This window comes from Platalea leucorodia, assembly GCF_965183815.1.
Source record: "Platalea leucorodia genome assembly, chromosome: 3".
Classification (NCBI taxonomy): Eukaryota; Metazoa; Chordata; class Aves; order Pelecaniformes; family Threskiornithidae; genus Platalea; species Platalea leucorodia.
The window spans coordinates 49,003,614-49,028,388 of record NC_138825.1 but is presented as its reverse complement, the minus strand read 5'-3'; the positions used below and the strand labels follow the sequence as shown (position 1 = coordinate 49,028,388).

At 42.6% G+C, this 24,775-nt stretch overlaps 1 protein-coding gene across 4 annotated transcripts in view; it reads left to right on the top strand.

Annotated features, from left to right (window-relative positions):
* Positions 1 to 953: 953 nt before the first annotated feature.
* Positions 954 to 24,775, top strand: part of SMOC2 (SPARC related modular calcium binding 2) — a gene marked incomplete at its 3' end in the record, with an annotated part of 147,526 nt that continues 123,704 nt past the window's right edge. For all 4 annotated transcript variants that reach the window (XM_082305895.1, XM_082305894.1, XM_082305893.1 and 1 more), the window contains exon 1: positions 954 to 1,058. In XM_082305895.1, coding sequence (XP_082162021.1) covers positions 984 to 1,058 — 75 coding nt within the window. In that variant the 5' untranslated portion in view covers positions 954 to 983. The remainder of the gene's footprint in view (positions 1,059 to 24,775) is intronic.

Here is a 24,775-nt window from a genome sequence, read left to right as displayed (position 1 = left end):
TCCCCCGCCCCACAGGGCGCTGCTGCGCGGCTTTTGCCCCCGCCAGAAACCTGGGGCTGCCTCGGCCCTTGCTCCCCGCCCCGTGGGGTGCCGGGCGGGCGGCGCGGCGCACCGGGCGGGCGGCGGGGCCCGGGTCCGGGCGCACCGGGAGGGGGTCGGGGTGCACCGGGCCGTGGGTCGGGGCGCCTCTCGCCCCCCCCCCCCCCCGCCGCCCCCGCCGTGGGCTGTGGGTATTTGTAACGTGTGGATTCAGCAGGAGGCGGGGGGAAAATGAGCCCTGCGGGGGGAGCAAGCCGGCGTCCCCCCGGGAGCACCGGGGAGGGTTAATCGGCGAGGATCTGTGGGTCTGGGAGGAGAAAGCGGAGGCCGGGCTGGGGAGGGGGGAGGATAAGAGGAAAAGGGGAAGAGCGGCTCGGTGAGGTCGCACACCGCCAGCCTCCGCAGCCGCGGCAGTGCCTTCCCGCGGCCCCCCGCCGGCGGCGGACACCGGAGGGCTGGTGCGGGACGGTCCTCCCTTCCCGTCCCGATCTTCTCCTCCCGCTTCCCCGCCACGGGGGAGACGAGGCTGGAGGGGAAAGAAAGCGACCCCCAGGGCTAGGCAGCAGCCCGTCCCAGGCGGAGGGAGGCGCGGCGCCCCGGGGGAGGCGGCGGGGTCCGGCGGATCCCCGCGGCCGTGCCTGCGCGGAGGGAGGGCGCCGGGATAGGAGAGGCTGGGGAGCATCTCCGGCGCGGGGCTGACTCCCCAGGAGCGAGGGAGGGACAGGGAGAGGGAGAGACTGCCGCCTCTCTGCCATACTCCGTCCCCAAATTTCAGGGGCTGGGGTCGGGAAAAAGAAAATAGAGGACCTAAGCTGGGACCTCCCAGCGGGAGCGACTGAAAAGGAGCCAAAGCAGGCGTCGCGGGGGGGTGCGACACCCCAAGGAGAGTCCCCCTGCTCCGCTGCCCGGAGCCGCTGCGTGCCCGCCGCCGCCGCCGCCTCAGGATGTGGGTGCCGCTGCTGCTGCTGCTGCCGGAGCTGCTCCCCGCCGTGCCGGCCCAGAAGCTCTCCGCCCTCACGGTAAGGGCCCCCGGCGGGTCGGGCCCCCGGGGCGCACCTGAGCGGGCTGGTGCGCTCCCCACGGGCGGCGTGCGGCCGCCCCACGCCCCTCAGCTGCCGGGCAAGGGGCTGCTCCCCGCCTGGGGCGGCGGAGGGAGCACCCAGCCGAGGCGGGGAGCTCCGCCGCGGCTTGGCCGGCAGCGCGGGGCGCGGCGAGCAGCCGGCACCGCCGCCCCTTCGCGTTTTTCCAGGGGAGAGCACGGCCCGTGGCAGCTCGGTGGAAGTTTACTGTGGGTCTCCACAGAGCTTCGGGCCAGTGTTAATGTCCGTGTTAATGCTTTTATTTTCCCGAAGAGGAATAATGCTGCAGTGAGGTCCGCTTTTGGGTTGACCGATTTTACTTTATTTTTAATTATAAAGCGACGTGAAACAAGCCTCTTTGGCTATTCCAGGCTCCATGATGCTAAACATGGAACTCTGCGTAGAGATGGGTGAGCCAATTCATTAGGCTTGCTAAATAAGCCGTAACCACTTCTCTAGCCAAGACCTGAGGTTTGCAGCTAATAGCTCAGTTCAGTCGTCTCGTAGAGCTTGCAGTGTTTGCAAAGCTATAATTAATGCAATCTGTAGAAATAAAAACATTTTCCTTAAATGTGTTTTTAAACAAGTGCTTGAGTAAACATAACGGGCAGCGAGTACCCCTTTCAAGCTGTTTTTAAGTGTTTTGGTGAGGGCTGTGCCCTTTAGAGTTTATTATGCTAAAGTTACAGGCAGTTGCAAAGTGAAATAGACCCTATTTTTGTCTCAGTCTTTCAGAAAATTTCTGTAAAGTACTGAGAGTTGGGTTTTTTCCTTTTTTTTCTTTTTTTTTTCTTTTCTTTTTGAGTAGGGGGGATAGGGACAGCTCAAGGAGAAACAACAGTGGGGGATGGCTGAGCTGTTCATACCTGAAATTCTTCAGAAGAAGTTTTGCTTTCTCGTCTAGTTTTTTTGGAAATTATTTGTAGATTAGAAGCTGCTAATTGAAAACCTTAAAGGAATGAGTTTGCTCCATGATTTTTATAGTGTGTGGCATTTGAAATTGTGGGACAGATAAAGTCAAGTGATTCTCATCTTTTACTTTTTAAGAACCTCATTTGAAGCACCCTTAGACTGTTAGGTGATATATACTATTCTAGTTAACAGGTTAACATTGCAATTTAATTCCAAGTTCACTTTCACAAACGTGTAAACAGAATTTACAGGAGATTACATGTTATATTCTTTCTTCTGTACATAAAAAAGTTCTAAATATTAGCATGGAAGTAAACTGGAAATGCTACCAAAACTTAATTTGTCCAAATGTAAAGTGAGAGTGATTATGAGTGCTACACCATCTTTAAATGATACATGATTCAAATGATGCCAAAGCCTTTTAATAGATGTATATAAATCACTGCTGAATGCAACTGTCATTCAGTGAGTGGTTGCCTGCCTCACAAAAGGGAGGAAAAATCTGGCCATGGGCACTTGGGCAAACTCATCAAAAATTAAATGTCATAGACTCGTGCAGATGTATTTGACTTCACTGTTAGCTGAGAGATGTCTACAGTCCCTCTGTTCCCTCTTTTCACCCATCCAGAGTGTGGATTGTTTGTTTCTCTACCTTATAGTAGTGTGCATCTTTATGAACCATGACCAGAAAAGTCAATCCTGGTTAAATTCCCACCCTGTGCTACCAAAAAAGTAATGGCTTTGGAGACTTTAAGCTTTTGGACTGAATTAAACTTGAACATTTTGGTAGGGGTAGCTAGCCTTATTAGTAGGGGACTGTAGGTAGTGAGCCCATGCTAGTTTTTTCCGCTGCCTGTGCTCTTCCTACAGAGATGGCTAGCCCATATGAATATTAGCCTGCATTAGAAATTCTTCCATAAAATGGGTAACGAAAAGGTAGACACCCATAGGAAGAAAACAACACACACACACACTCATGCACACATGCTTTTTACATCTTCCCACAAGACTAAACTTTGAATGAGGCAGGTTTATTTCTACTATTTGTGTACTTCCCTATTTAAACAACAACAGAAAAAACAATGCTATTAGAGCAACAAATACCACAGCACTAAATCATTCTTTACTCGTGCAATCATTTTGCTTATAGCTCACAGATTGTATAAGCCCTTCCCACATGTACCCTTCTCAAATATTCGTGGATAGTATCTGCATAATTATAAGGAAAACCAAACTCATGCTACGTAGAAAGACCAAGAAAATATATGACTTTTTTCACCTGCTCTGCCATTGTGTGATGACAGAGAACTACCATTCTTTTCTACACATCAGATGAAGATTTTATTTTTATTTGTGGATGGAAGAATAACAAAGACAGACCAACATTTTAATAAATAACCAGAGGCCACGGGGACAGAGCATGTTTCACTGTGGACCTGAGTTCCGTGAAAACCGTGGGATGATTATGGGGAGAATGTGCACATCCCTGATGGTGTCACACTGTCATGGGTCTATGGAGCTTGCCAGGTGATGGTAATATCAGGGGCACAGTCTCCTTAACTGCAGTGGTAAATTTGCCATCAGATGAACCTTCTCAACCTTGTAATAGTTTTTGAACAGCTCTGGGTTGTAAGCAACAAACTGGATGATGGCTGGGAAGGGAGGGGGGTATCAGCATCTGTCTTTATGTTCTTCATCTGTCTAAACAGATGTCTGGGATGTTTTAACTTTATGTCCTTGCTAGCTCCAGAAGCAGAGCAAGTATTACTTTCAGAGAAGACTTCCAGTAGTTTACAGAGATGTATCTCTGTTTAATTAGGAATAATATTTTTGCATTAGATTTCGCTTGAGCAGAAAACCCCACAACAAACACCTATGTCTATAGTTCAGGTGATATGTGATTTTCAGATGTTGGAAGCTTTGCAATAGTCCAAGAGCAAGAAATTACAGAGTTTTCATGCAAATAACACCTCCAAAAGATTTCTGATCACCTAACACTCTTATGTGTCTGCAGGGACTGATGGGCATACGGCTTCCTACAACCTTGATAATAGCCATCAGGACAGTTTCTGGCAGGCGGATGCACCAGAGTAGTCAGCAGGTAGTTGAGATGCATCAAGCAGTCTAGAATCTGGTCCCCTGGTCCTCATGGCTATATCTAAAGTGGGTGTATGAGTGTTGTAACATGTCCCTCTCTGCCCAAACTGTGGATGCAGCCAGAACTCACTTGGGTCCCTGTCTGTGTGCCAGGGTAGAGGAGGAACATGAGAGGTGGACTGATGCACATTTGAATCTTTATTGGGGAGCCAGGATGTGCACCAGGGTCCAAGAGTTTCAAAGTTCTTGTGGGTTCACTGGGTTAGAGATAGCCCAAAGCTACTTTGAGTTTGTACCGATCTTGGCCTCTTGTCATCAAAAAATACTCTTTGCTAAAGTTGCTCCTGGACTCTTGTCTCCTGAGTAGGAGCATATTGCAATAATAGACAAAGTGAGGGGAAACATAATATTCCAGTTCTGAATTGCTAACTGAGCCACAGGGATGCATGGGGGAGGAGAGCATTATTTAGTATTATTTGTATTTATTGTTATTTCAAATAAACAAACATTGGCAACAGAACAATGGCTTTCATTCTGGGAAGGTAGTCTGAGAGCTGTCTCATAAGAAACCATGAGATCTGGAGGGACTGTAGCCAATTTGGCTGCTCCCGGTTTTTCCTCCCCTTGTGTCAAATACTAATGTAAAACATTCTTACATTCCAGAAAACATTTTAAGTAGCCGTGTCCTTTTACCTTGTTTATGGAAAGGCAGGTAATAGTCTGCAATTCTTATAACACGTTGTTGGAACATTTTTGCAACATTCAATTTTTATTCTGCTCTGTGAGATGCACCCATTCTTTCTGGATGTATGAAACCAATGAGAGCTGAGCCTTATTGGCATATTGTATTAGCGAAATAGTCCTATCTTGAGGATGTAGGTACTTTTGTTTTGAAACACAATGTTCTGAAGAAAGCTCATTTTGTTCCTCGAATAAGTAAGAAGTTTACGATCACGGCACTTACCACCACACACTTGGGCATTGTTTATGCTGTATTTTTGGAACCATCAGCTTAGCTTTTATCTCAGTTGCAGTGTTGTGTGTGTGCATATACTTGTACAAACAATAGGACACAAGTGTTTCTTAATTTAATATCTCGATGACTTATAACATACCACAAACTGATTTTATTCTTTCAAAGCCTTGCTGAACCATGTGTCCTTCTCAATACAATATTGATCTTAGATCTTACAAAGGAAGAAAGTTTGCTTGAAATCGCTTCTTGAAATGAACACCTCTGCCTGTTAAAAGTTCCTTTCATCAGAGGCTGAATATTTCAGGGAACAATTGTTTTCTTTTTCTCCCTTGGCATATGCTTTGTGAGCATTCAATAGCATTTAATGCGCTGGATAGCTTCCACAACACTCACCAATATAAGATGAACCACTAAGGTAGTTCAGTAAAGGGAAGCTAAATACAATCAAAGCTTTCCAAGTTAAGGACCCATTTGGATAGCGCCTGCAAACCCAAACATTTGGAAAAGTTACTCTAATTGTGACTCAAAAACCAAGACCATAAATAAAACTGTAAGTGGCTCCAGATCCTAACAGCATTGTTACTGCAAATGGGCATTGGTACAACCAAGGGTACATCAGCTCTGAAAATAAAACACTTTCAGCAATGCTTCCTTGCAATAAACTCTCAAGACACTTCTCACTAAAGAAACAAAAACAAAACCTGTGAGGGTTATTATTGAAAGAGTCAGCAAAACTTTTGATCAGGGGTTAGAAGTAATTTTTCTGCATGCAGCCAACATAAACTGTACCTTACAATGTGAAAGACATAATGGCGATGGCAGGTTGACTGCACACCCATAACATTTTAAAACTAGAAGCAAAGAGTAGAAGCGAATGTGGGTGGGGAGGGAAGAGCAGGATAGGGGAAACAGAAAGAAGTAGATCATACATATTTTGGCCAGTTTGCTTTCATCCGTCTCCTATTGCCCACTGAATGCCTCGAGGAACAGCCGTGTGTATTCCTTGACAGTTGGCAGACCTCGGGGTTTGGTTCATTTTGAGAAGCCTCCAAAGGTTTAGCTGCTATCCAAAACGTATCTATCATCTGAACCGTGTTGGTTTGGAAATCGGGCTATGAATCTTTTCAAGATCTGGCTCGCTTAGGACTTTGCTAGTGTTTCCATTTCTTCAGCCAGACCAGCCTCACCACAGGCACAGCCATTTTCACGGTATTTTGGTACTTCCATTTCCTGTCAGGCCCGAGACCAGGAAGTGCAGAGGCGCCTGAAAATTAAAAACTGAGTAAGAAAGAGTGGGGATCAAAGACCTATTTTTGAACGGCAAATGAAGGTCTGAGTTTGGTTCAGGAGTGGCATTTTTATCTGAACAAATTCATATGTTCTTGGGGAAGCTGCAGAGTGAATGGAGGCTACATTTTGCAAAGGACTCAGGGATTTCCAAATATTTTGTGTTTTCTTTAGGATCAAAACCCAAATGCTTCTTAATTTTCGGGTTGATTCAATATTGTGTTTTGAGGTAGATTTTTAGAAAGTTCAGATGAAAGATTCGCAATGAAGGTCATTTCACAGTGAAAAATTGGAACACTTTCTTCAGAAAGAATATAGTCAAAATAGTTTTTGACTGTGTGAATACTGCCCTCCTCTCCTCTGCCCCTCTGTTGTCTCCTACAAGAAAATTCTGGTGATGCCAATCATTTTGGTCTCAATGGCCCCATGTATTCTCATGGGTTATGCTTCTGTTGACATTTCTTTATACACTTCTGGTTATTAATTGATAATCACTGCCTTCATATTTATCTGCATTGGTAGGTAAAACACTTTCCAGTGCAACGCTGGCTGTGAGCCTGAAAAGAGGAAATGCTTCAGGAAAAAACTTAGAGTTTACAATATGCTGATGTTACACAGAACAATTTGTGCCAAAGGAAAAAGAGAGAGAACTTAAGATGTAGCAAGAAACTGGCCATAAACAATACCTAGTAATTCTCTTCAGGAAGAGAATTGGGCAGAGAAGAGCAGGCATAGCATAAATAACTGCAGTTTTTCCTGCACGTTTTCGATCTTTGCCTAGTTGCCCCATCTACATAGGGAATTGGTTTGAATTGCAGCCATTGGTGTAGTGCAATGGTATGCATGGCATACAAGGCTACAAACTTTGGTTACAGGCAGGTGAAGGCTACCCAAAAGTGTGTGGACTGGTATTTAGATTGGTGTGGTAATGCTTAGTATCAGAGGGTTTCTTAATATGACTTTACCGAATCATGAATGGTCTTCAAAGAACCAAAGTTAATGTAGTGTCACGTCTTAGCACAGAACCTGTGAAGTAAGTTTGTGTGGAGTCAGTCCCCCAAACTGAAGTTTTAGCCAGTCCTTGCAGAAGAAATTGCCTTGATGATTTAGTAACTGCCCTTCAGTGAATTTTTTTCCCCTTTTGAATTTATTAGCTTTTAAAAATGACCACTAAGTATTTCATCAGCTGCTGAAAACCCAGGCTAATAGAGAATACGTCCTAGAATTCTTGTTGGGACGGAAAGAGAAAACATTTCCTGAAGGCGATCCTTTTCAGCTCTCTCCCTGGCTTGCTCAGTATGCTGCTAGAAAACTCGCTCAAGAATATTTACCTCATACCTATGCAAAACCTAGCTTTTTTTTCTTCATTTACTTTAGGCTGCTTGTTCTGTCATCTTCTGAGTCACTGAGTAAAGATCTTTTTGTCTTTTGTGTTACCTTAAATTTGTTCTGAGGATGTAATAGTATACTTTCCAGTCTTTTAGGTGTTCATTTTTAAACTGTATACAAATTAGCTGTCATAAATTGCTATAAATCTTTGACTCTGTCCTAGAGCACCTCAAGAGTACTTGTATGAAAACAAATTCCATTGCTCTGGAATGCTCTTTCTTTATTTATGCCATGGCTGCATGTACTGTTTTACGGATTTTTAGGATACAATTTCTGCCATAAAGTGCTCACAGTCTTTTGTTCAGGCTAGATTTATCATACATTTATCAGTATTCTGACCTTTGTTCAGTATTAAAGCAAGATACTGTCAGTGAATAAGCAGGTAAATGCTCAGGAGGGGCCTGTACATTTTTTAAATGAAAGTGATGTCAAATAAAGAATGATTTTAATGGTAATCAGGATGGACTCGCTATGATCCGTATCGCAAGCTGCAGTACAGAGAAAACCTGCAGATAGCGGGCATGTGTGGATGTCAGGGAGGGAAGGCAATGACTCGGTTCCATTGTCTTTCTCTTCTTATCTGGAGTAAAGCGGAGGAGTGGTGGAATTTAGTCTGAGTAAAAGTCTGCCATTGAGTCTTATTGCTACTTTGAAGGAGGGAGAGAAGGGAGGGGGACATTTTGGTGGACACACAAACCATTTAACCGTATTTTAACCATAACATGACTACGTGAACAGAAATGTTGTTAAACCAGACCACATGGCCTAAAGTGTCACAGAGCACAAAGTGTGTGATCTGCTTGGGATCTAGATCGTGCAATCTAGAGAAGTGATTCCCAAACCTTTTTCTCAGCTAGGTGCTGCTCTTTACAGTGGCATCTTTCTGCTAATGGTAGAGCTTAGGGTCTGGGACCCCTTTTTGGAGAATACAAGGTGGAAATATGTCATTGGCAGCATATCAGAAAGGCAGTGATATTAAAATGTGAGAATCTCTTCTCAGGGAGGCTGATACGTCCATGCCATGCTGGCTGCAGCACATTTGCCTTCATCCTGACTTTCTATAGGCATCCAAACACACTGGATTCCTATTTGGGATGGTGAGATGAGCCTAATGGTCTTAAAAGGAGAGTTACTATCAGAGGCAGGTATCGTAAGGACACGTTGAGCAGTGCTTCCAAACTGTCTCTGTTTCAGTTGCCTCAGTTAATGTCCTCATGTCCATCTGTGTAGATGAAGAATTATTCGATGTGTTTAATTACAGTGTTTTAATCAGTTCTCATTCACTTTAGCATCCACATTGATGCCCCTTAGTGCAGCCAGAGGAGTGCCAGTGAAGTTGACCCAGGCTCTGTAAGGTTATATTTGTCAAGTGCTGCAGTCACTGTGTGCCACCTTTTTATGCAAATAGTGCTGTATAGCACTGTTCAAGGCCAGAGGGTAGCCATCATGTGGACTGATGTGCCTGTTAGAGTGAAAAATCAATGTAGCAAATGTCACCTTTTAAAGTCAAAATTTCTATCATCAAATAAATGGTATCGAATAAGTGAAACCTGGTCCCAAGTATGCTACATTGTAACAGAGGATAGCACAAATTCTAAAGACACCTTTGTCCTCACAAGAGGGTACAGAAGTGGAAAAGACTGGCAAGAAAGAAACTAAAGAAGACTCTGCCTTGACCGTATGTTTGTTTGTTTAGTAAATTGTCTCTGGTCTGTAGGATGGCTTACTTTTGGGAGGCAGCCATAAAAGACTTTGGAGACATAAGATAAAAAGCAGAGAGGAGGTCTATACAGGTCCTTCTCCATTTCTCCTCCTGTCCATTCCCTTGCAAATACTTACATGGCATCTCTAGGGGCAGGGAGGTCACCTGTCTCCTTCTATAACACTTCAGGGATCCACCACCGGAGGGAGTGCAAGAGCAGCACGGTCTGCTCTCTTCCCTCTGGGAAGGGCTGAAAGTAGGGGAATCCCTTGTTTCTCTACCCAGATGGGTAAGTCTGGAGGGGAGGAGGAAAACTGACGACCTTCATTTTTCAGCACTTGCCACTCAATTGTCCATGAGATAGGCCCTCAAATGGGAAAAATCTCAAATGGAAAAAATCTCAACAGAAATTATTGAAAGGTGGAATACAGTTCTGTAAAAAGAAAGTGTCCTTAATGACATGACTTGCCCTGACGCTAATTAATCACTAGCACTGGTGGGAGCTCAAAGCAGGTTGGTGTGGACAAGAGGGAAAATATAGCCTAACATATGAGCTGCTCTTGACTGTGGGACACCAGGAGGGGTTCAGCCTGCAGAAAGCGTATGACCTGTTCATTTCATTACATGTATCCATACTGTTTCATTTCGCAGCGTTTATTACATGAATTCTGGTGAGCAAGACAAAACAAAGTGGACAACTTATTTTCCATACTGTGTTTAATGTGATTATGTTTCAGACTGCATCCCCCTGGGAAAGCAGTTTTCAAGCACGTCAAATTTTTGATGGATTTCAGCCTAAGTGGATTTAGTTGCAAATCTGAACTTTGTGCAGGAGGTTTTATCTTTCCATCTTGTTTCCTCCTTGAAAGGTTCCATAAATTACATTTCTGAGAGAAAGGGAAAGATTTTTTGAAAGAAGTGTTCATTTGGTAAATTGCTCTTCTGTTTAAGTTGCCCCTTTCCAGGTGCTGAATGACTCCCAGAGCAAAAGTTCTGTCATTCCTTGGTGATGGACTTCCATTAGTTTGCAATAAAATTACAAGGCAATATTCATGCACTGATAATTGATTTCTTTCTGGAGGAAAAATGGCAAAAAGCAGAGCTCAAATGTCTATTTGTCTGCACCTAGTGCAGTAATTTTCTCCATTGCAAAATGGGTATACAGTGCTGCTCTTCTGAAATGTCCGTGTTTTACATTCACTAAACACAAGACCAGGAGAGATGCAAGGCAATGAGATAGTCAGAGTATTTCCTACTAGATGGCAAAGCCAGATCTGACACCAAGATGAAATGGCTTAAATATTGCTGATAGAGATTGCTTTATGCATCTGGGTGGCTGGTGCCAAACCCACAGAACTACAGCACTGCTGGTTTGATAGAGTAACCAGTGAGATAGTCACAGATTCACAATACATGTGGCATTGAGGTAAAACCAAAGAAGAGAGCTAGCATAAACCCTGCTGGTAGGAGTGAGCCCAGAGGAGCTCAAAGCTGACATCCTTTGTGACTCATGGTTTTGACTGGACTGTCTCTGGCCTCTGCAGATTTTGCTCCAACCTTCTCCTTCCCCATACACTTGACCTTCCTGGCTTAGTACGTCTTCTTCCCCAGCGTTTGCATGCCTTGCCTCTTTACAGACTGTAGGCTCTTTGGGTTTGTACCATGTTTTGGCAGAAAAGCCTCATTCTTCGTTGGCCATCTTGGTCTACCAATCTTATCAAGTTCAATAATAAGTAAGAACTGAATGACACCCGCTTACAGACAAGGCTGAACACAAATAATTGAGGGTATACAAATAGTGGAGTTAATCGGGCAGTGGTGGCCACAGTCTGGTTCTTTAAATCCTCTGCATAGTATCTAAGCTGGCTACTTTGTATTGACTTCCCTGTTTTTCTTTTTAACCAAGTCTACCTTCTGTAAAGAATTGCAGCAATCAGTTCAGGGCTATAAGAAGAGATGAGCAAAAGGGTCTGTTCCCTGGTCTTGTTATGCTGCCTGCCAAAGGGAATCTGCATAGTGTGGAGGGCCAAGTGTCATCTGCTTGGTATTTCCTGACTTGTGAGAGCTTAGTGTTTCAACCTTATCATTGCCCTAAAGCTGGGGTTCTCAGGCTGTGGTATGTATTTCCTTTTGTGGTGCAAAATTCTTTCTCCCCTAAAGGAAAAAAAGCCCTGAACCAATGCAGCCTGGTCTTTTCTGGAAAGAATAAAGGGGATGTTTGGATGCCTCTTCCTATTTTTGCATGTAGCTCAGCATGGAGCTGGGAGCTTCTCTAACCACTGCTCTTCCCTACCTTTTCTTGAGGGACAAAAGAAGATTGATCTGGATGCGAGATACTTCCATCCCGTGGATGCAGACCAAAGAGCTGAGAGCTGTTCTTGCTGCTACATTCACCACTTCTTGAATGTGATCTCTTTTTCTGTAGCAGCAGCACCAAGAACCCTCTGGGAAACCTGTCCCAAAGGCTCTCTTGACAACCTCAAGGAGGTGTCAAGCATTATCAAGGAGCATAGATCTTCCTACAGGCTACCTGGGGCTTCAAAATGTTATCCATCAGCTGCAATAAATTCCCTAGATTGCCATCTCCTATATTAAGAATACCCATGTCAGTCATATATGTGTATGCAGGGGTGGACTATATACATTCCCATGCAATGCTTTTCTTCCTTTTGTTTTCCAATGATGACTGGAAAACCCTAATAAAAGCCTAAAGTTCCCTTGGGGTTAATGACTAGAATTTCAGATTTTTTTTCCTGAATTTTATGCAATTTGATCTGACCACTTTGATCTGAATTTTTTTTTTGTTTGTGTGTTTTGGTCTAAGAAAGGGGATGATGCATAGGAGTTTAGTGTTAGTTTTCATTTGACATGAATTCTAAGTTGTTAGGTTTTGACTGTTGGAGATGCTGCAGGGAAACTGTGTTTGGTAGTTGATAAATTTTTGTTATCTAAAGACTGGAAAGAACACCATCTACCCTTCAAATCTCAGATCAGGTCCACTTCAGGAACTGCCTCAGGCAGTAGTTGGTTTTATTTTAGTAGCTCTCTTGACTATCATCCTAAATGATGAGAGACTAGAGAAAGCTTTTACTGCTTGAATTGCTTATTATGACAGGAGCAATCAAAAAGTTAGACAGTTTCTCTCCTTGACACAAAAGTAAATTATTTCTTTAAAACTGCTATCCTGAGTCTTCTCCGCACACCTGGGGGTGAGGAAACTCCAAAGTGAGATTCATTTTACAACCATGTCAGGAAATCACACTCATTTAATACAAGTAAGAAACAACCAGAAGTGTTCAATGAAATTAGGTGGTTACAAATAGGGCTAATCACATGTAAAAACTCACTATTTCCACCTGACAGCAATTAAACCAGTGTCAGAGATGCAATGAAAGAGTGTGCATGATGGATGGAAAAGCTTGAGACAAATGACAAGTTTATCAAAGCTGAAGGGGGTCACAGTTCATATTCTACAGCTATTTTGTGGTATGCAGGATGTCTCTCAGGAAGAGCCCCGCAGCTATCGGCTGTCAGCAACAGCAAAGCAGGTGTGCCTGTGTGTCTGAGAGAAGCAGAAATAGATGCTTTCTATTTCTCGTACCTGATGTTTCTTGTTTGAATATAGGTCAACACCTTTTAAACCTTTGTGATTATTTTTTATTGTTTCTGGTTTTGCTAGAACACTACTGTTTAGTGCAGTGACATTTAGAAGTTGTTAACGAAGTATAATTGGAGCTGATTACTTAATTTCGTATCAGTTCTTTGTGACTGTGAAATGGCCTGAGGGCTGCATGTGTCCCATCCACACATTCTGTGTCCTGCTTTGTTTGAAAAGTGGTGCCAGGTGTCTGCATGACAGCGGTTCAAATAGTGGAGAAGCGTGGATGAGGGGAAGGGAGATGGTTTGCCCCCCTAGCACACCATTTTGAGACATCGGAAATGACTCTGCCTCACCATGCTGCAGGCCTTCCCGATAAAGGAGCGGGGGGGGGATGTGTCACAATTGCAGCTTCTGACCTGGCCCTCTGGAATATCAGTTTGCTTTCGTACACCCTCGTGTGACTTGGAGAGCAGAAGTACCTGAGACAGGCACTTAACAGAAGTAAGTTCGGAGCTCTCCGATCATGTCATGTGTGTCATGGATAGAGGACCTGCAGGTGCAGCTGTACATGGGTGCCAGAGGGTTTGTATGATGGCAATTCAAATATTTCATACTCTTTATAATGGATGTGTCAAACCTTCTGCACTCCATTCTCCTGAGTCCAGGGGGAATTTGAGCAAGGCAAAGTTCGACATGTGTCTGTCCTCTTGACTGTGGGACAAGGGAAACTTTATTTGCTCTCCTGAAAGGAATGAAGGAGAATAAACTTGACTATGGGTCTCCCCTATGAGGGCAGGAGCATGGAGAGGAGCTTGGAGATGATTGCAATATCTGAAACTGATACTGTCAATGATCATGTTTGGATAGGAAGCTTCAGAGAGCTGATAAAATCTCTGTCAGTCTGTACGTGTCTGGGTGGTCAGGCTGTTCATATCCATGTCCCTTGAATAAAACAGAAACATGTTGTCAGCTTTTTGTACATATATGTAGAAGGTGATCAACAGAAGGATACCACTGAGCATATACTGTACAGAGGAATGGCACAAAATTGTCTCACCCTGCTGTCTGTTGCTGCTGAGTGGTATTTACTTTCTTGAATCAACGTTGTCAACATATTTGTGCTTCTGACATCTTGTCAAATGGATATGACTACAGAACTTAAAGTTCCACTGAAACAGCCACTAATTTGTGAAATAGAACTTGTTAAAATACTGTCTACCTTTCACTCTGCATGGCAAATACAGCTCACTGTCTTGGTAGGAGGTTGATAAGCTGGAGCTAAATCCCACATCCACCAAAACCATTATTATAAGACTGTCAGTCCTTTTTTTTTTGTGAAAATCATGGTTCTGATCTTAGCAGCAAGGGGAGAATCTTTTCTGAGACACAGCCATTCTTAAATGACATGCTGTATGAAGGCTTCAAAAACTGTTCTGGGAGCCAAAGTTTGGCTGAAAGATACCTGGAAGTGGTAATGCACTGGCTCAGATGAAATAGAAGAAGCGAGCAGAACCTGGAAGAGGCAGTAATCAAGGTCAGCAGAATGGGAAGCTGTACTCATCCCAAAAGTGCAGGAAGAAAAAAGCTCAGGTCTCACAATTTTTTCTTTCTTTTTTTTTTTTTTTTTAAAAAAAACCGTTACGTTTGTTCCAAAATAAAATGGGCTATAAATAAAATGGACTCATTTTTATAAAGTTCTTTTCTTACAAGCAAGCTCTAAGGCAATCTCTAAAGGTTTCATATTACATCAGAGTCACATCATTTATCTGCATATGTAACTCTGTTAAATTTGAGCTAAAGCCATGTATGTGTGTTGTTCATCAACACAATCATTAAGAAAACTCATGGAACTGGGAGTGCTGAGGTCCCTGTTATTCATTTTAGCTGCGTTATATAGGCAAGCACGTTCAGTGTGGATTGGTTTCATGAAGTGCTTTGTTTTCCAAGCTCACACCTCTCCATCAGTCCTGCTGTCCCCTCATGGTCTGGAATCCTGCCTGAGCTTGATTGCGACACGTATGGTGAGGCTCCTGCTGCTTATCTGCTGCTACCTTAGCTGAGAATCTGCTTTGTTGTCCAGAATTGTGTGTGCATTGTGTTAAATCTCCTTCTGCAGATTGCATATGAAAGCATGCAATGTGGGAGTTCATATTTTCAACAGCCAGCCCCTGTCTTAGTGACTGTATGATGCATGAAACTAGTTAATGCTGTTATTTTCAGTTAATGTGGCCAGCACTCCCTCATGTCCATTAACTTGAAGCTGTGAATGGTGCTATGAAATGAAGGGTTGGTCTTTCAGTGTATGGGTCACTTGCATTGTTGTTGCAGCACATTGATCAGGGTTTTAAGTTTTTTCTAGCCCAGAGATCTCTGCTGCTCACTGTTTTGCTTTCTCAAATAGCTGTTGACTATATGCTGTCTCTCAGATAGACTTTTTTCTTCATCACGCTTTTCATGTCAAAGGTGAACACCATTGCACTATTGCTATTTCGTTTTCCAAATTGCATTAGGATCTGTGCCATAGGAATCCATTTAACTGTTATGGTGTTGTTCAAATACACTGTAACTTGAATCGAACACTTGGCAGATTTAGCCTGATGGACTGTGAATCCAGATGTTATCCTTCTTCTACTCATCACCTAATAAAATACATACCCAGTACTTTGTTACCCTAGGGATAATTTATCAGCAACACTCAGCTTCATTATGGACACTTCCCTTATCCTGTGGAGGGTGGCGAATCTGTCTGGTGGAGAAGTGCAGTTCCACTGTGCATAGTCGGTCATTTGGGAATTTGTCTGGGGACCCCTTCTTCCTAGAAAGTGTATATTAGGGCTTGGGAGGTAGTCCTGAAGCTCTGGTAATGGCCAGATTGGTGACAGTGTGCCTACAATGCCTCTCAGAACCAGAGGAGACAGGTTTGATTAAAAAAAATGAGCAACTATTTCTGTTTTATTCCTAGGTGACTGGTAAATCACTGCTGCGTTTCTGATTGATGGCTGAGACTAAGAGCAAGCTTCACGTGTGAGGCACAGTTACAGTTGCCCAGTTGTTCCTGTTTATTTGCCATCATCTCTGTAAAGCCTAGTTCTTTAGGAGCCAGTGGAAACTGAGTTGGTGAAAAGGACAGTTCCCTCACCTACTAAAACAGCATTTGTGAAAGGTCAAAAAAGGCATCACCTATAAGATGGGCTGAAAAAATAGGGAGAGAAGAGTCACATATATCCAAAGATAGGTGCATATATATTCAAAGGATCAAAAAAGAAAAGCATGAGAGAAGAATGTTTTAATCAATATCGTATACAAGATAGCCATCTAGCTCCAGGCAGTCTAGAGAAAATGCTTCCCTCTTCCCCAAGTCATGTACATGCATGTACTGACTCCTTTGTTGGTTTTTTTTTTGTTGTTGTTTTTAACTGATTTCCTTCTTTTATGGATAGATGGCTTTTCATTATCTGAGATTTAAAAATAATTGTTATCAATAACAAAACAAGTGAAAGCTCTGCTAGCCAATCTGATTAGCTGAATGGCTAAATGTTTTGTTTCATGATAAGAATTATGTAAGGAAAGCTAGAAGTGATTAAAAACTATATTAGCGTAAAAGAGAATGGAAAAATCTGGGGAATTTTTTTATGTTTTTTAAAAGGCAATTTGCCTATGAAATGTCGCATTTTTAAAGGGAACATTTCTTAACAAACAGCTCTTCTCTTTGCAAGTTTTCTATAAACTTTGTGGATTTTATTGAAATCCTGGATTTACATTGCTGGTGTTCTTAAAGAGATGGAGAAGTAGTCATTATATTGTACTCTAGAACTGTGTAGTAATGCAAAGGAGTTTTATTTCCTAGAAGAGCTGACAGAAGATAAAAGTACAGGAAATCTAGCGATTTTTGAGTAGAATGGGTTTTTAATCAGAACTTCAAGCAGCTGTAGTATTTCATGCGTAGTGTAACATGGATGCAACTACAGGTTACTATAGTTGTGTGTATAGTTTTACAGTGTAATAAGCATAGCTAACCAGGAGCTAATACAGTTTTAAAAGTTTCGTGAACTGAGTCCACTTCTGTGAATGTTTTCTAACCTGAAAGATATTCTGCAAAATTTGCAAACTCTTCAAATTCTCTGACTTAGCTCCTTGTTAGCGATCACGCCATCTTATTTCAGTATTGAAGACAATATAGCAGTACTCAATGTTGCCTTTTCTTGCAATTACCCTTTCTCCTTTTGAGAGTTCCTCTACCATTTTTAATATGGGAATATAAATTTCTGATAAAGATTTGGTGATATCAAAGATGTGACTCATTTAAAAACCAGTATATCAAGCCCGTTGTTCATATATCCATAGCCTTCAATACAGAGTGGCAAAAATGTCCAAGGATTTTGCAGATTTTACAGAATATTTTTCAGCCTTGAAATAGCCTATAAAACTAGGCTCTACTCATGAAACATTTGAAGGCATTATATAGACTGTTTAATTGTGGTGATGTCAATACAGGAAAATCAAGTACATCTGAAGTATGTGCAAAATTGACATTTCAATTTTGAGTCATTATTTAGCATGACAAGAGACTGAGATAAGACAGGTTAAGTTGTTGATTGTTACTTTTGCTAACTTTGTTTCTGACCAGGCATATTAAAATGGTCACAGACAGCTGCAGATTTACTCCTGCAGAAACAGGGAAGAAAAAATAATATTCTCATAGAACTATCATCAAAGACAAACGATTATTGAGTAAAATTGTTTGGTTTATTCTCACAGGATTTTTTTTTTTTTTTTTTGATCTGTTTCATACTCACTAGCTTCTTTGCATGGCAGATAAGATCATCTATAGAAGTTTAAAGATGTGATTTGGGGCATGTCTCCAAAGATCCGTTCTTCAACTATGCCTTTGAAAAATCCCAAGCTATTTCATTTATGTATTTTTAAAAGATATCTTTGGTGTTATATAGAAAATTACTTTCCAGGTTGCTTGTTTCATTGGGTAAGCAACAGTTCCTTTACATTTATATCACTTGGATGATCTTAGTGTCACAGTGACCTTACCTGCATCAAAATCTTTAGTGTCAAAATAGTCCAATCTTAGAACTGTCTTCTCTAATTACCCTAATTACCCAATGTCAAAACATCCCTGTAACCTAGTCTAAATACATTTGAATCCAACAAATTAGCACATGTAAGGCTTTTTTCTCATATTATTCAATTAAAAATGAATTCCTTTTCCTCAGTCCAAAGCAAGTCATTACACATCCCTCTCAGGGGACCAATTCCTTTCTACTTGAACCACTACAACTGCCAAAACCCTCTTAATATGGTAAAAAATGTAATGTAAAAGGCAAGCAGTCTACATGAGTGTCAGGAGCTGTAAGGACCAGGGAGTGGGAGCAGCAGGGGCTTCCTGTGGGCAGCAAGAGCCTGTCCCACCTCCCAGCCAGGCGCAGGGCAGCCAGGGGGGACCAGGGCAGCCCCAACCCTGGTCACCAGGCACTTCCCTGGGGATGAGTTGATGTCAAGCTGGGAAGTCACTTATAGGTTGGGGTCTGGGTCTGGATGTGTAGAGCCCATGGTGAAGCTGCAAGCCGTGGATCAGGCAGAGGCCAAGCGGCAAAAATTTGGCTGAAAAGCAGCTCCCATGGGCAGGGGCCAGTCCCGTCTGGGTTGTCGCCCCCAGCGCTGCCTGAGAACCTCTCCTCACGGATACCAGGAGAAGGGGGCTGCCGCAGCTGTGCTGTCTCTTTGTTGACCCTCATCCCAGGCAGCCAAACCTTTTTGAAGAGCATGCTCTCAGGACTCATACACACCAATCCAACATAGTGTTTAAGTGCTACAGTCCAGAAGGCACCGTAAAAAATAGCTGTATAATCTGCAAAGTAATTCTTCCAACGAAAAATCCTAGCAACCAGATTTTTGATCTGGAAAAGGTGACAGAAACCAACTTAAGGCAAGCAGAGGCCAAGCTGTTGTTTCCAGTTTTACAGGACAGAAACTCTGTTGGTTGGTGGCAGTGTAAGAACCCCAGTAAACCAACCCTTCATTCTAGTTGCCATTGCGTAGCATTGTACTTTGTATAATACAAATTTTATAGCTTTAAATTGCTATGAAATACACAGGCAATAGAGAAAATAAACTTTTGATTTAATCACGTATGTTATGCTGAAGTTCCTGTGCATAAGTGAAGACTTTTCCCTCAGAGAAGGAGAATAACAAACAAGATAAGTGCAATACCAAACCTAAGGATCCCATCATCCTCTAAGTCATGGAAACAGACTGAAGGTTGAACCTGGGGAAATGAATCCCTATGATGTGAGTGTAAGGAACTGTAGAAAAATGCAACCATCTGCATAAAGGACTGTCTCAGACAGACTGTGGAAGCAATGTGTGTCCAGCAGTCTTACAGCTCATCACCCAGTGTTTCTAGAGAGCACTAGTCTTTGTAGGTTCCCACATCATATTGAATATTTTGGCAAGACAGCAGTTACTAGGCTGTTGACCATTCATGTTAATATATCTGACATGATAGCCAGCATGCAGATAAAGTTCCCCCATCTACAATCTCCTTGGGTGTGAGTTGGAGCAAGCTATAACAGGAAATGAATAAATTGCTTTCCACATTGCTTTCCTTGCTTTCCATAACATATAAACTGAAAAGTGCAAGTAAACCTTGTGAAAGCATGGGTAGGCAGCCAGAGACAGAAGCTGCAGAGGGGACACGTCCATATCTGTCTGTGTGCATGCCTGTGTATGTGTATACGGGCGAAGGAAGCAGGACGGATGCTTTGTGACTGTTTCTGTGCTGCACAGCTGATTGTTGTGCAAACCCTCCTGAGTTGTAGGAGGTGGCAGAGCTCAACGTAACTGTGTTATGGCACAGCGCTCAAGCTGCTATGGCTTTCAGAGCCGTGAAACATTGAGTAAACATACCCACCTGCATCAACACTAATGTGGCAGTACAGTTCTCCACCAGGCAGTGCACGGATGCCATAGATTACCACGCTTGTAATCATCAGATACATTTTTCAGTGTTTTCAAATTGCAGGAGACTAAACTGAGCAAGCAAGTTGCAGGTAACTAACAGACATGTGACTTGCCTTCAAATATTCAGCCCAGAAATGCCTTAGTGAAATCAGTTTCTATTATCTTGTAAGGTCTGGTCAGAAATAGCTGTGGGACCACAAGAACAGATCTCATGTTGACGAAAGATCAAATTTCGTGCCTTGTATTTGCAGTTATGAAACAAAAGGTGCTTGCCAGCATCGGCTTTTCTGGGACAACAAGAAAACTCTGAAGGACACTTCCTCCTCACTGGAGAAAGAAAAAAAGAAACAAGTATTCATTTCTCATTTCTTGCTCTAACAGAAGTGATATTTTTACTTTTGCATTCTTACTTTACCATATCAGGATTTATTTCTGGACTTTAGGAGAAACCTTTACACTGAAAGCATTTGCAAACTTTGTGTTACTGTCATATCTGGCCATGAGGGTGGACACTAAATCAAACTCAGTTTCAGGATTTGTAGAAGATTTTGTATTCATAGTTAATCTCTTTGATCAACTTGAATGAATAAAATGATGAGAAGAAATCTTGCAGTTGTCTTGGAAATTTTCATTGCTAACTGATTTTTTTTTGGTGCAGAAGGCTTGTTTGACTTTCTTCAACATCTTTCTTGGGGATAGGCATTATGCTTTGTGACTGTTTCTGCACTGCACAGCTGAGTATTGTGCAAACACTCCTGAGCTGTGGGAGACCACATAGCTCGGTGTAACTGTGTTATCATGGCATTAGCTCATGAAATGATTAAGGGTTTTATACAGGAGCTACTTGGTAAGAGTATATGTGGGGACAAATTGCATCAGCAAGTCCCATCTGCCTTCACAATAAATGTATTAACCTTGAGTGATTCACCCGGTTCTTCACCGAGATTCTCTTTAGGTAGTGCAGATTTTGTCACCTCATTGCAATAGCCTTGTTTTTTTAACACAGTAGTTAGAGCTATACCTTTCTATCAACGCACACTTTTGGGTACCATATCAAATGGAGTGATGATATGGATTTAAGGGGGGAAGGGAGGAATGACACTTATTTCCCATTTGCTCTAGTTCCATTTCATGGAGATCTGCAGCAGCTGTGCAACTAGCTAGCCTTCTCCCTGGCCTTTCTATAGCTGGTGGTGCCTGGGAGGGCTCTGGATGAGCTGTTGGTAGAGCTGAAGTGTAGGGAAGGGGCTAGTCTATCAATGCATGTTTGCCTAAATACTGTGTTGGGGTAGTGGCTCTCAGTTGCTATTTTGCACAGTGCTGCTGCTGACAGAACAGACTGGGATTTCTCAGGTAGGCTTTCAATCGGTTGCTTCTCTGTGACTGGTGGCTTATATCTGCTAAGGGAACAGCTTCTTTTGGTGCCAATGTCGGTGGGTAGTGCTTGTTACCTATCAAGGCAATATTTGATATGTTCTGGTTTAAACTAAGTGTTCAGGCAAGAAACAAAAACTATTAGAGAGACCATACTTAATGAAGGGTGTTCTTAAGGGGGTAGTTCTTCTCAAGGTGATTTTAAAATAATTTTTTGCCTAATGGGAAAGGAACACATGCCTTCCCTCTGCTCTCCAGAGTACTGCAGCTCTCAATGGGAGTAGTGTCCTATTCCTCCTGTACCTTGTATGCTGTCTATGATCTGTTGTACAGCACTAGCAAACTGTAATTCAGGAAACAGTTTAACTCATCAGCTCAAGTGGCAACAGAGAGGGAATTGGAAGGGTCAAAGAATAATGTTTCTATTCCACAGGAGCCTTGAAATATAGATTGGTATCCTGTCTGGGAATTAAATTCTCTCTTCTCATGATGCCATCCAGCGTCTTTGAGGCCTTTTACTGTGCAGCGGTCTCCCCAAGCAGAATGTCAGTTTTGGTGGCCTCAGTCCCTGCTTTGCTTACATTATTGTACAAGCATTGAGTAGTTATTTGAGCACGTGGCTACAGCCTGAGCCCTTCTTCCTTTGTGCTACCTAAAGGGAAGGCCTTCCATGCAGTGAGATTTCAGAGGGGAGCAGAACCATTGCAGCCACCTCCATGCCCTGCCCTGTCCTGTTCACATCTAACACCTTCAGGGCAAAGATCTCTGTATGTGTGTGAGGTAAGACTTTCTCAAGTGTGAGGATGTGAACTGCTGTGAAACTCCTGGAAGCGCTGTTGCAAGGTGGTCTGTGTATCCCTGTACAGCAGCAGCAGTGCCAAGGATGCTGGTCAGCTGTTTTGGTTGGTCTAGTTTAACCTGGTTGAGGGAGCTGTTGAAATCCTGCTTGTGGGATGTGGAGGAGGCATGTGAATTAGTTGTAAAAAAGAGTTGAGAAACAGTCTGTCCTCTCAGGGACTTCCAAACTAAGTGCCTCTGTCAAGCTGTTTTGGCCTAGAGGCAGCAGAAGCCTGTGGCTATCTGGCAGGAACAACTGAGAATTTCTCCACCTCTTTGTCCAGAGGAAATTGAAATTCTTCAACCTCACCTTTTTGGTTTAGATAATCTGAGGATAAAGCTCTACTGCCCATGTAGTCCTCCCTCAGGGGGAACTATGGGGTGGAGGAGAGGTTTTGTTAGGCAGGTAATTGTGTCACTCAATTTGAGCAACCAGCAGGAAAATCTTATATGGTGGTGAGGTGAAAAAGACCATGGAGCTGAGCTTTAGGATGGGCTTGATGCCAGCTTGCATGCCGAAACGTAACCTTGGCGCTCAGAGCTTCATGGTTGCTCTCAGAAGATGGAATTTTCCTGCACTAGTGCTGTGTGGGATTCATTCTACAACTTCATGGTTGGAGGACTAAATGTCGCCCCCCTTTCTGGGGTAGTGGTAAGGGGAGCATGTGAAGAATGTTGAAAAGATGTTCCCTAAACCACATGATAGAAACAGTGGAAAAAGGAGGAGTTACAGCTCAAGCCATTATATCCCCTGTGTATGTTTCTGTGAGTTTGCCCAAAACTGCTGTGGACAGAGTGCCAATATTTTTAGCTTAAGCTATTGCTCTGTATTTAAGTTACATAGTCCTTGTTGGGGCGTCCTGTATCAGTAAATTTGCAGCACATCTCCCAAGAGAGAACTCTGTGGAATTTTGCTGAATGCCAGCCCCTCAAGCCCCCCACCTTTTATTGTACTGTTGTGATAAAAGCTGCTGTGTATGTACATTAGATAACATGAGGAAAATTATTCCCTATTATAGCAGTGAACCTTTATTTAAATGGAAGTGGTTGCACAGCTGCAACGTGGAAGAGTTGGACCTATAGTATTTACAGATGGGATCACAGTGATGGCTTAGTGACATCTGCTATTTATTTTGTCTGCTGTGAGATGCTGCTGTGTTTAGTGATGATAGGGAGCATTCCTCAGCGATTCTTGATGTGCCTGTATTATTCAGGTAGTAGTCAAACTGTTCAGCTGCAAGGATAAAACTAAAAACAATTAAAACACCCTAGAAGATACGATACTGAATAGGGACTTTGACCATAGGAAAAATGTACAATATTCTAAGGTGTCTGGGGATGAAACACGCACCTTTCCTGAAAGATAGATGTCTTCAGGAAAGATAAATAACACTTTCTTGTCTGTGCTCATTTTAGGATTGGGAGAATAAATGCTGCTGAAGGTTGTATTACAAATGGGTCCTTGCAAAAGCTCATCAGCCTCTTCAGTTTTCTTGTCTGTTAATAACAGGAGATCCACATCCAACTGGCTCCATGAAGATCTTACCTGTTTGAGAATAAAGGCACTATTGTTAGCAGCACTTTACTGACTCCTGTAAACTGGATTGAGTTCACTAGTTCAGAAAAACGCTAAGATTGTGACCATGGAGCTTTTCTATTAATAGAATCTAAAAAGGACAAAGCATGGGATAAAGTAGTAAATTGTTTCTTAGTCTCTTAGGCTGCTAGGAAAATTCCTGAAGCTGAGCATTTTCAGCACAAATTCTATCACCTGCATTAAAACACACCAGCTGAGATGCCATAATATAGTTTAAGTAATTTACAGCCTCCCTGGGTGGGCTTAGAGTTCATAAAAATCCCAGGTAATGCCTGGCTTTTAGCAATAACGTTGCAAAATAAAGGCAAAGAGGATTTTCATATGAGTTATTAGAAGAGCGACAAAAAGTAGATGAGGATGCCTGTCCCTGCTGAATCTGCAGTTCAGAGAAGGTTTAAATCTTGAAATGAAATCATGCATAATTCATCATGTTCAGGCCTGGTTTTCCACAGGTGTAGTGTGTTGCTAATGCTTTTCCCTATTGAGTATAACAAGTAGCCATTGGTTGGGCAAAATAATCTTGGACCCTAATCTCACCTGGAAACTTTCAGCTCCTGATCCTGGAAAGAAATGTCCTTGAGTTACCAGTCTTGAAAGAGTGATGTTTGTTTATCTTTGTTTATCCCAATGAATGTGTCCCATGAACATACTGATCAATCTAGCTAATGATTTACACTTTATTGAGTCAAATGAGTTTAAAACACAAGCTGCAAGTCTCTCTAACTGTATCTGGTAGGTACTTATATTCTTATTGAGACAACAGCACAGTGTAGGGAAGGTTGTTAACTTACTAGAGTAAAATGCTCAGATCTAGATGGTTATTTTCAGTACCACTGATCTGAATTATGTAACTTGCAAGAAAAAGCAATAGCTGCATATGCTGATGTAGTTTATGATGGCTTGGTACAGAGTC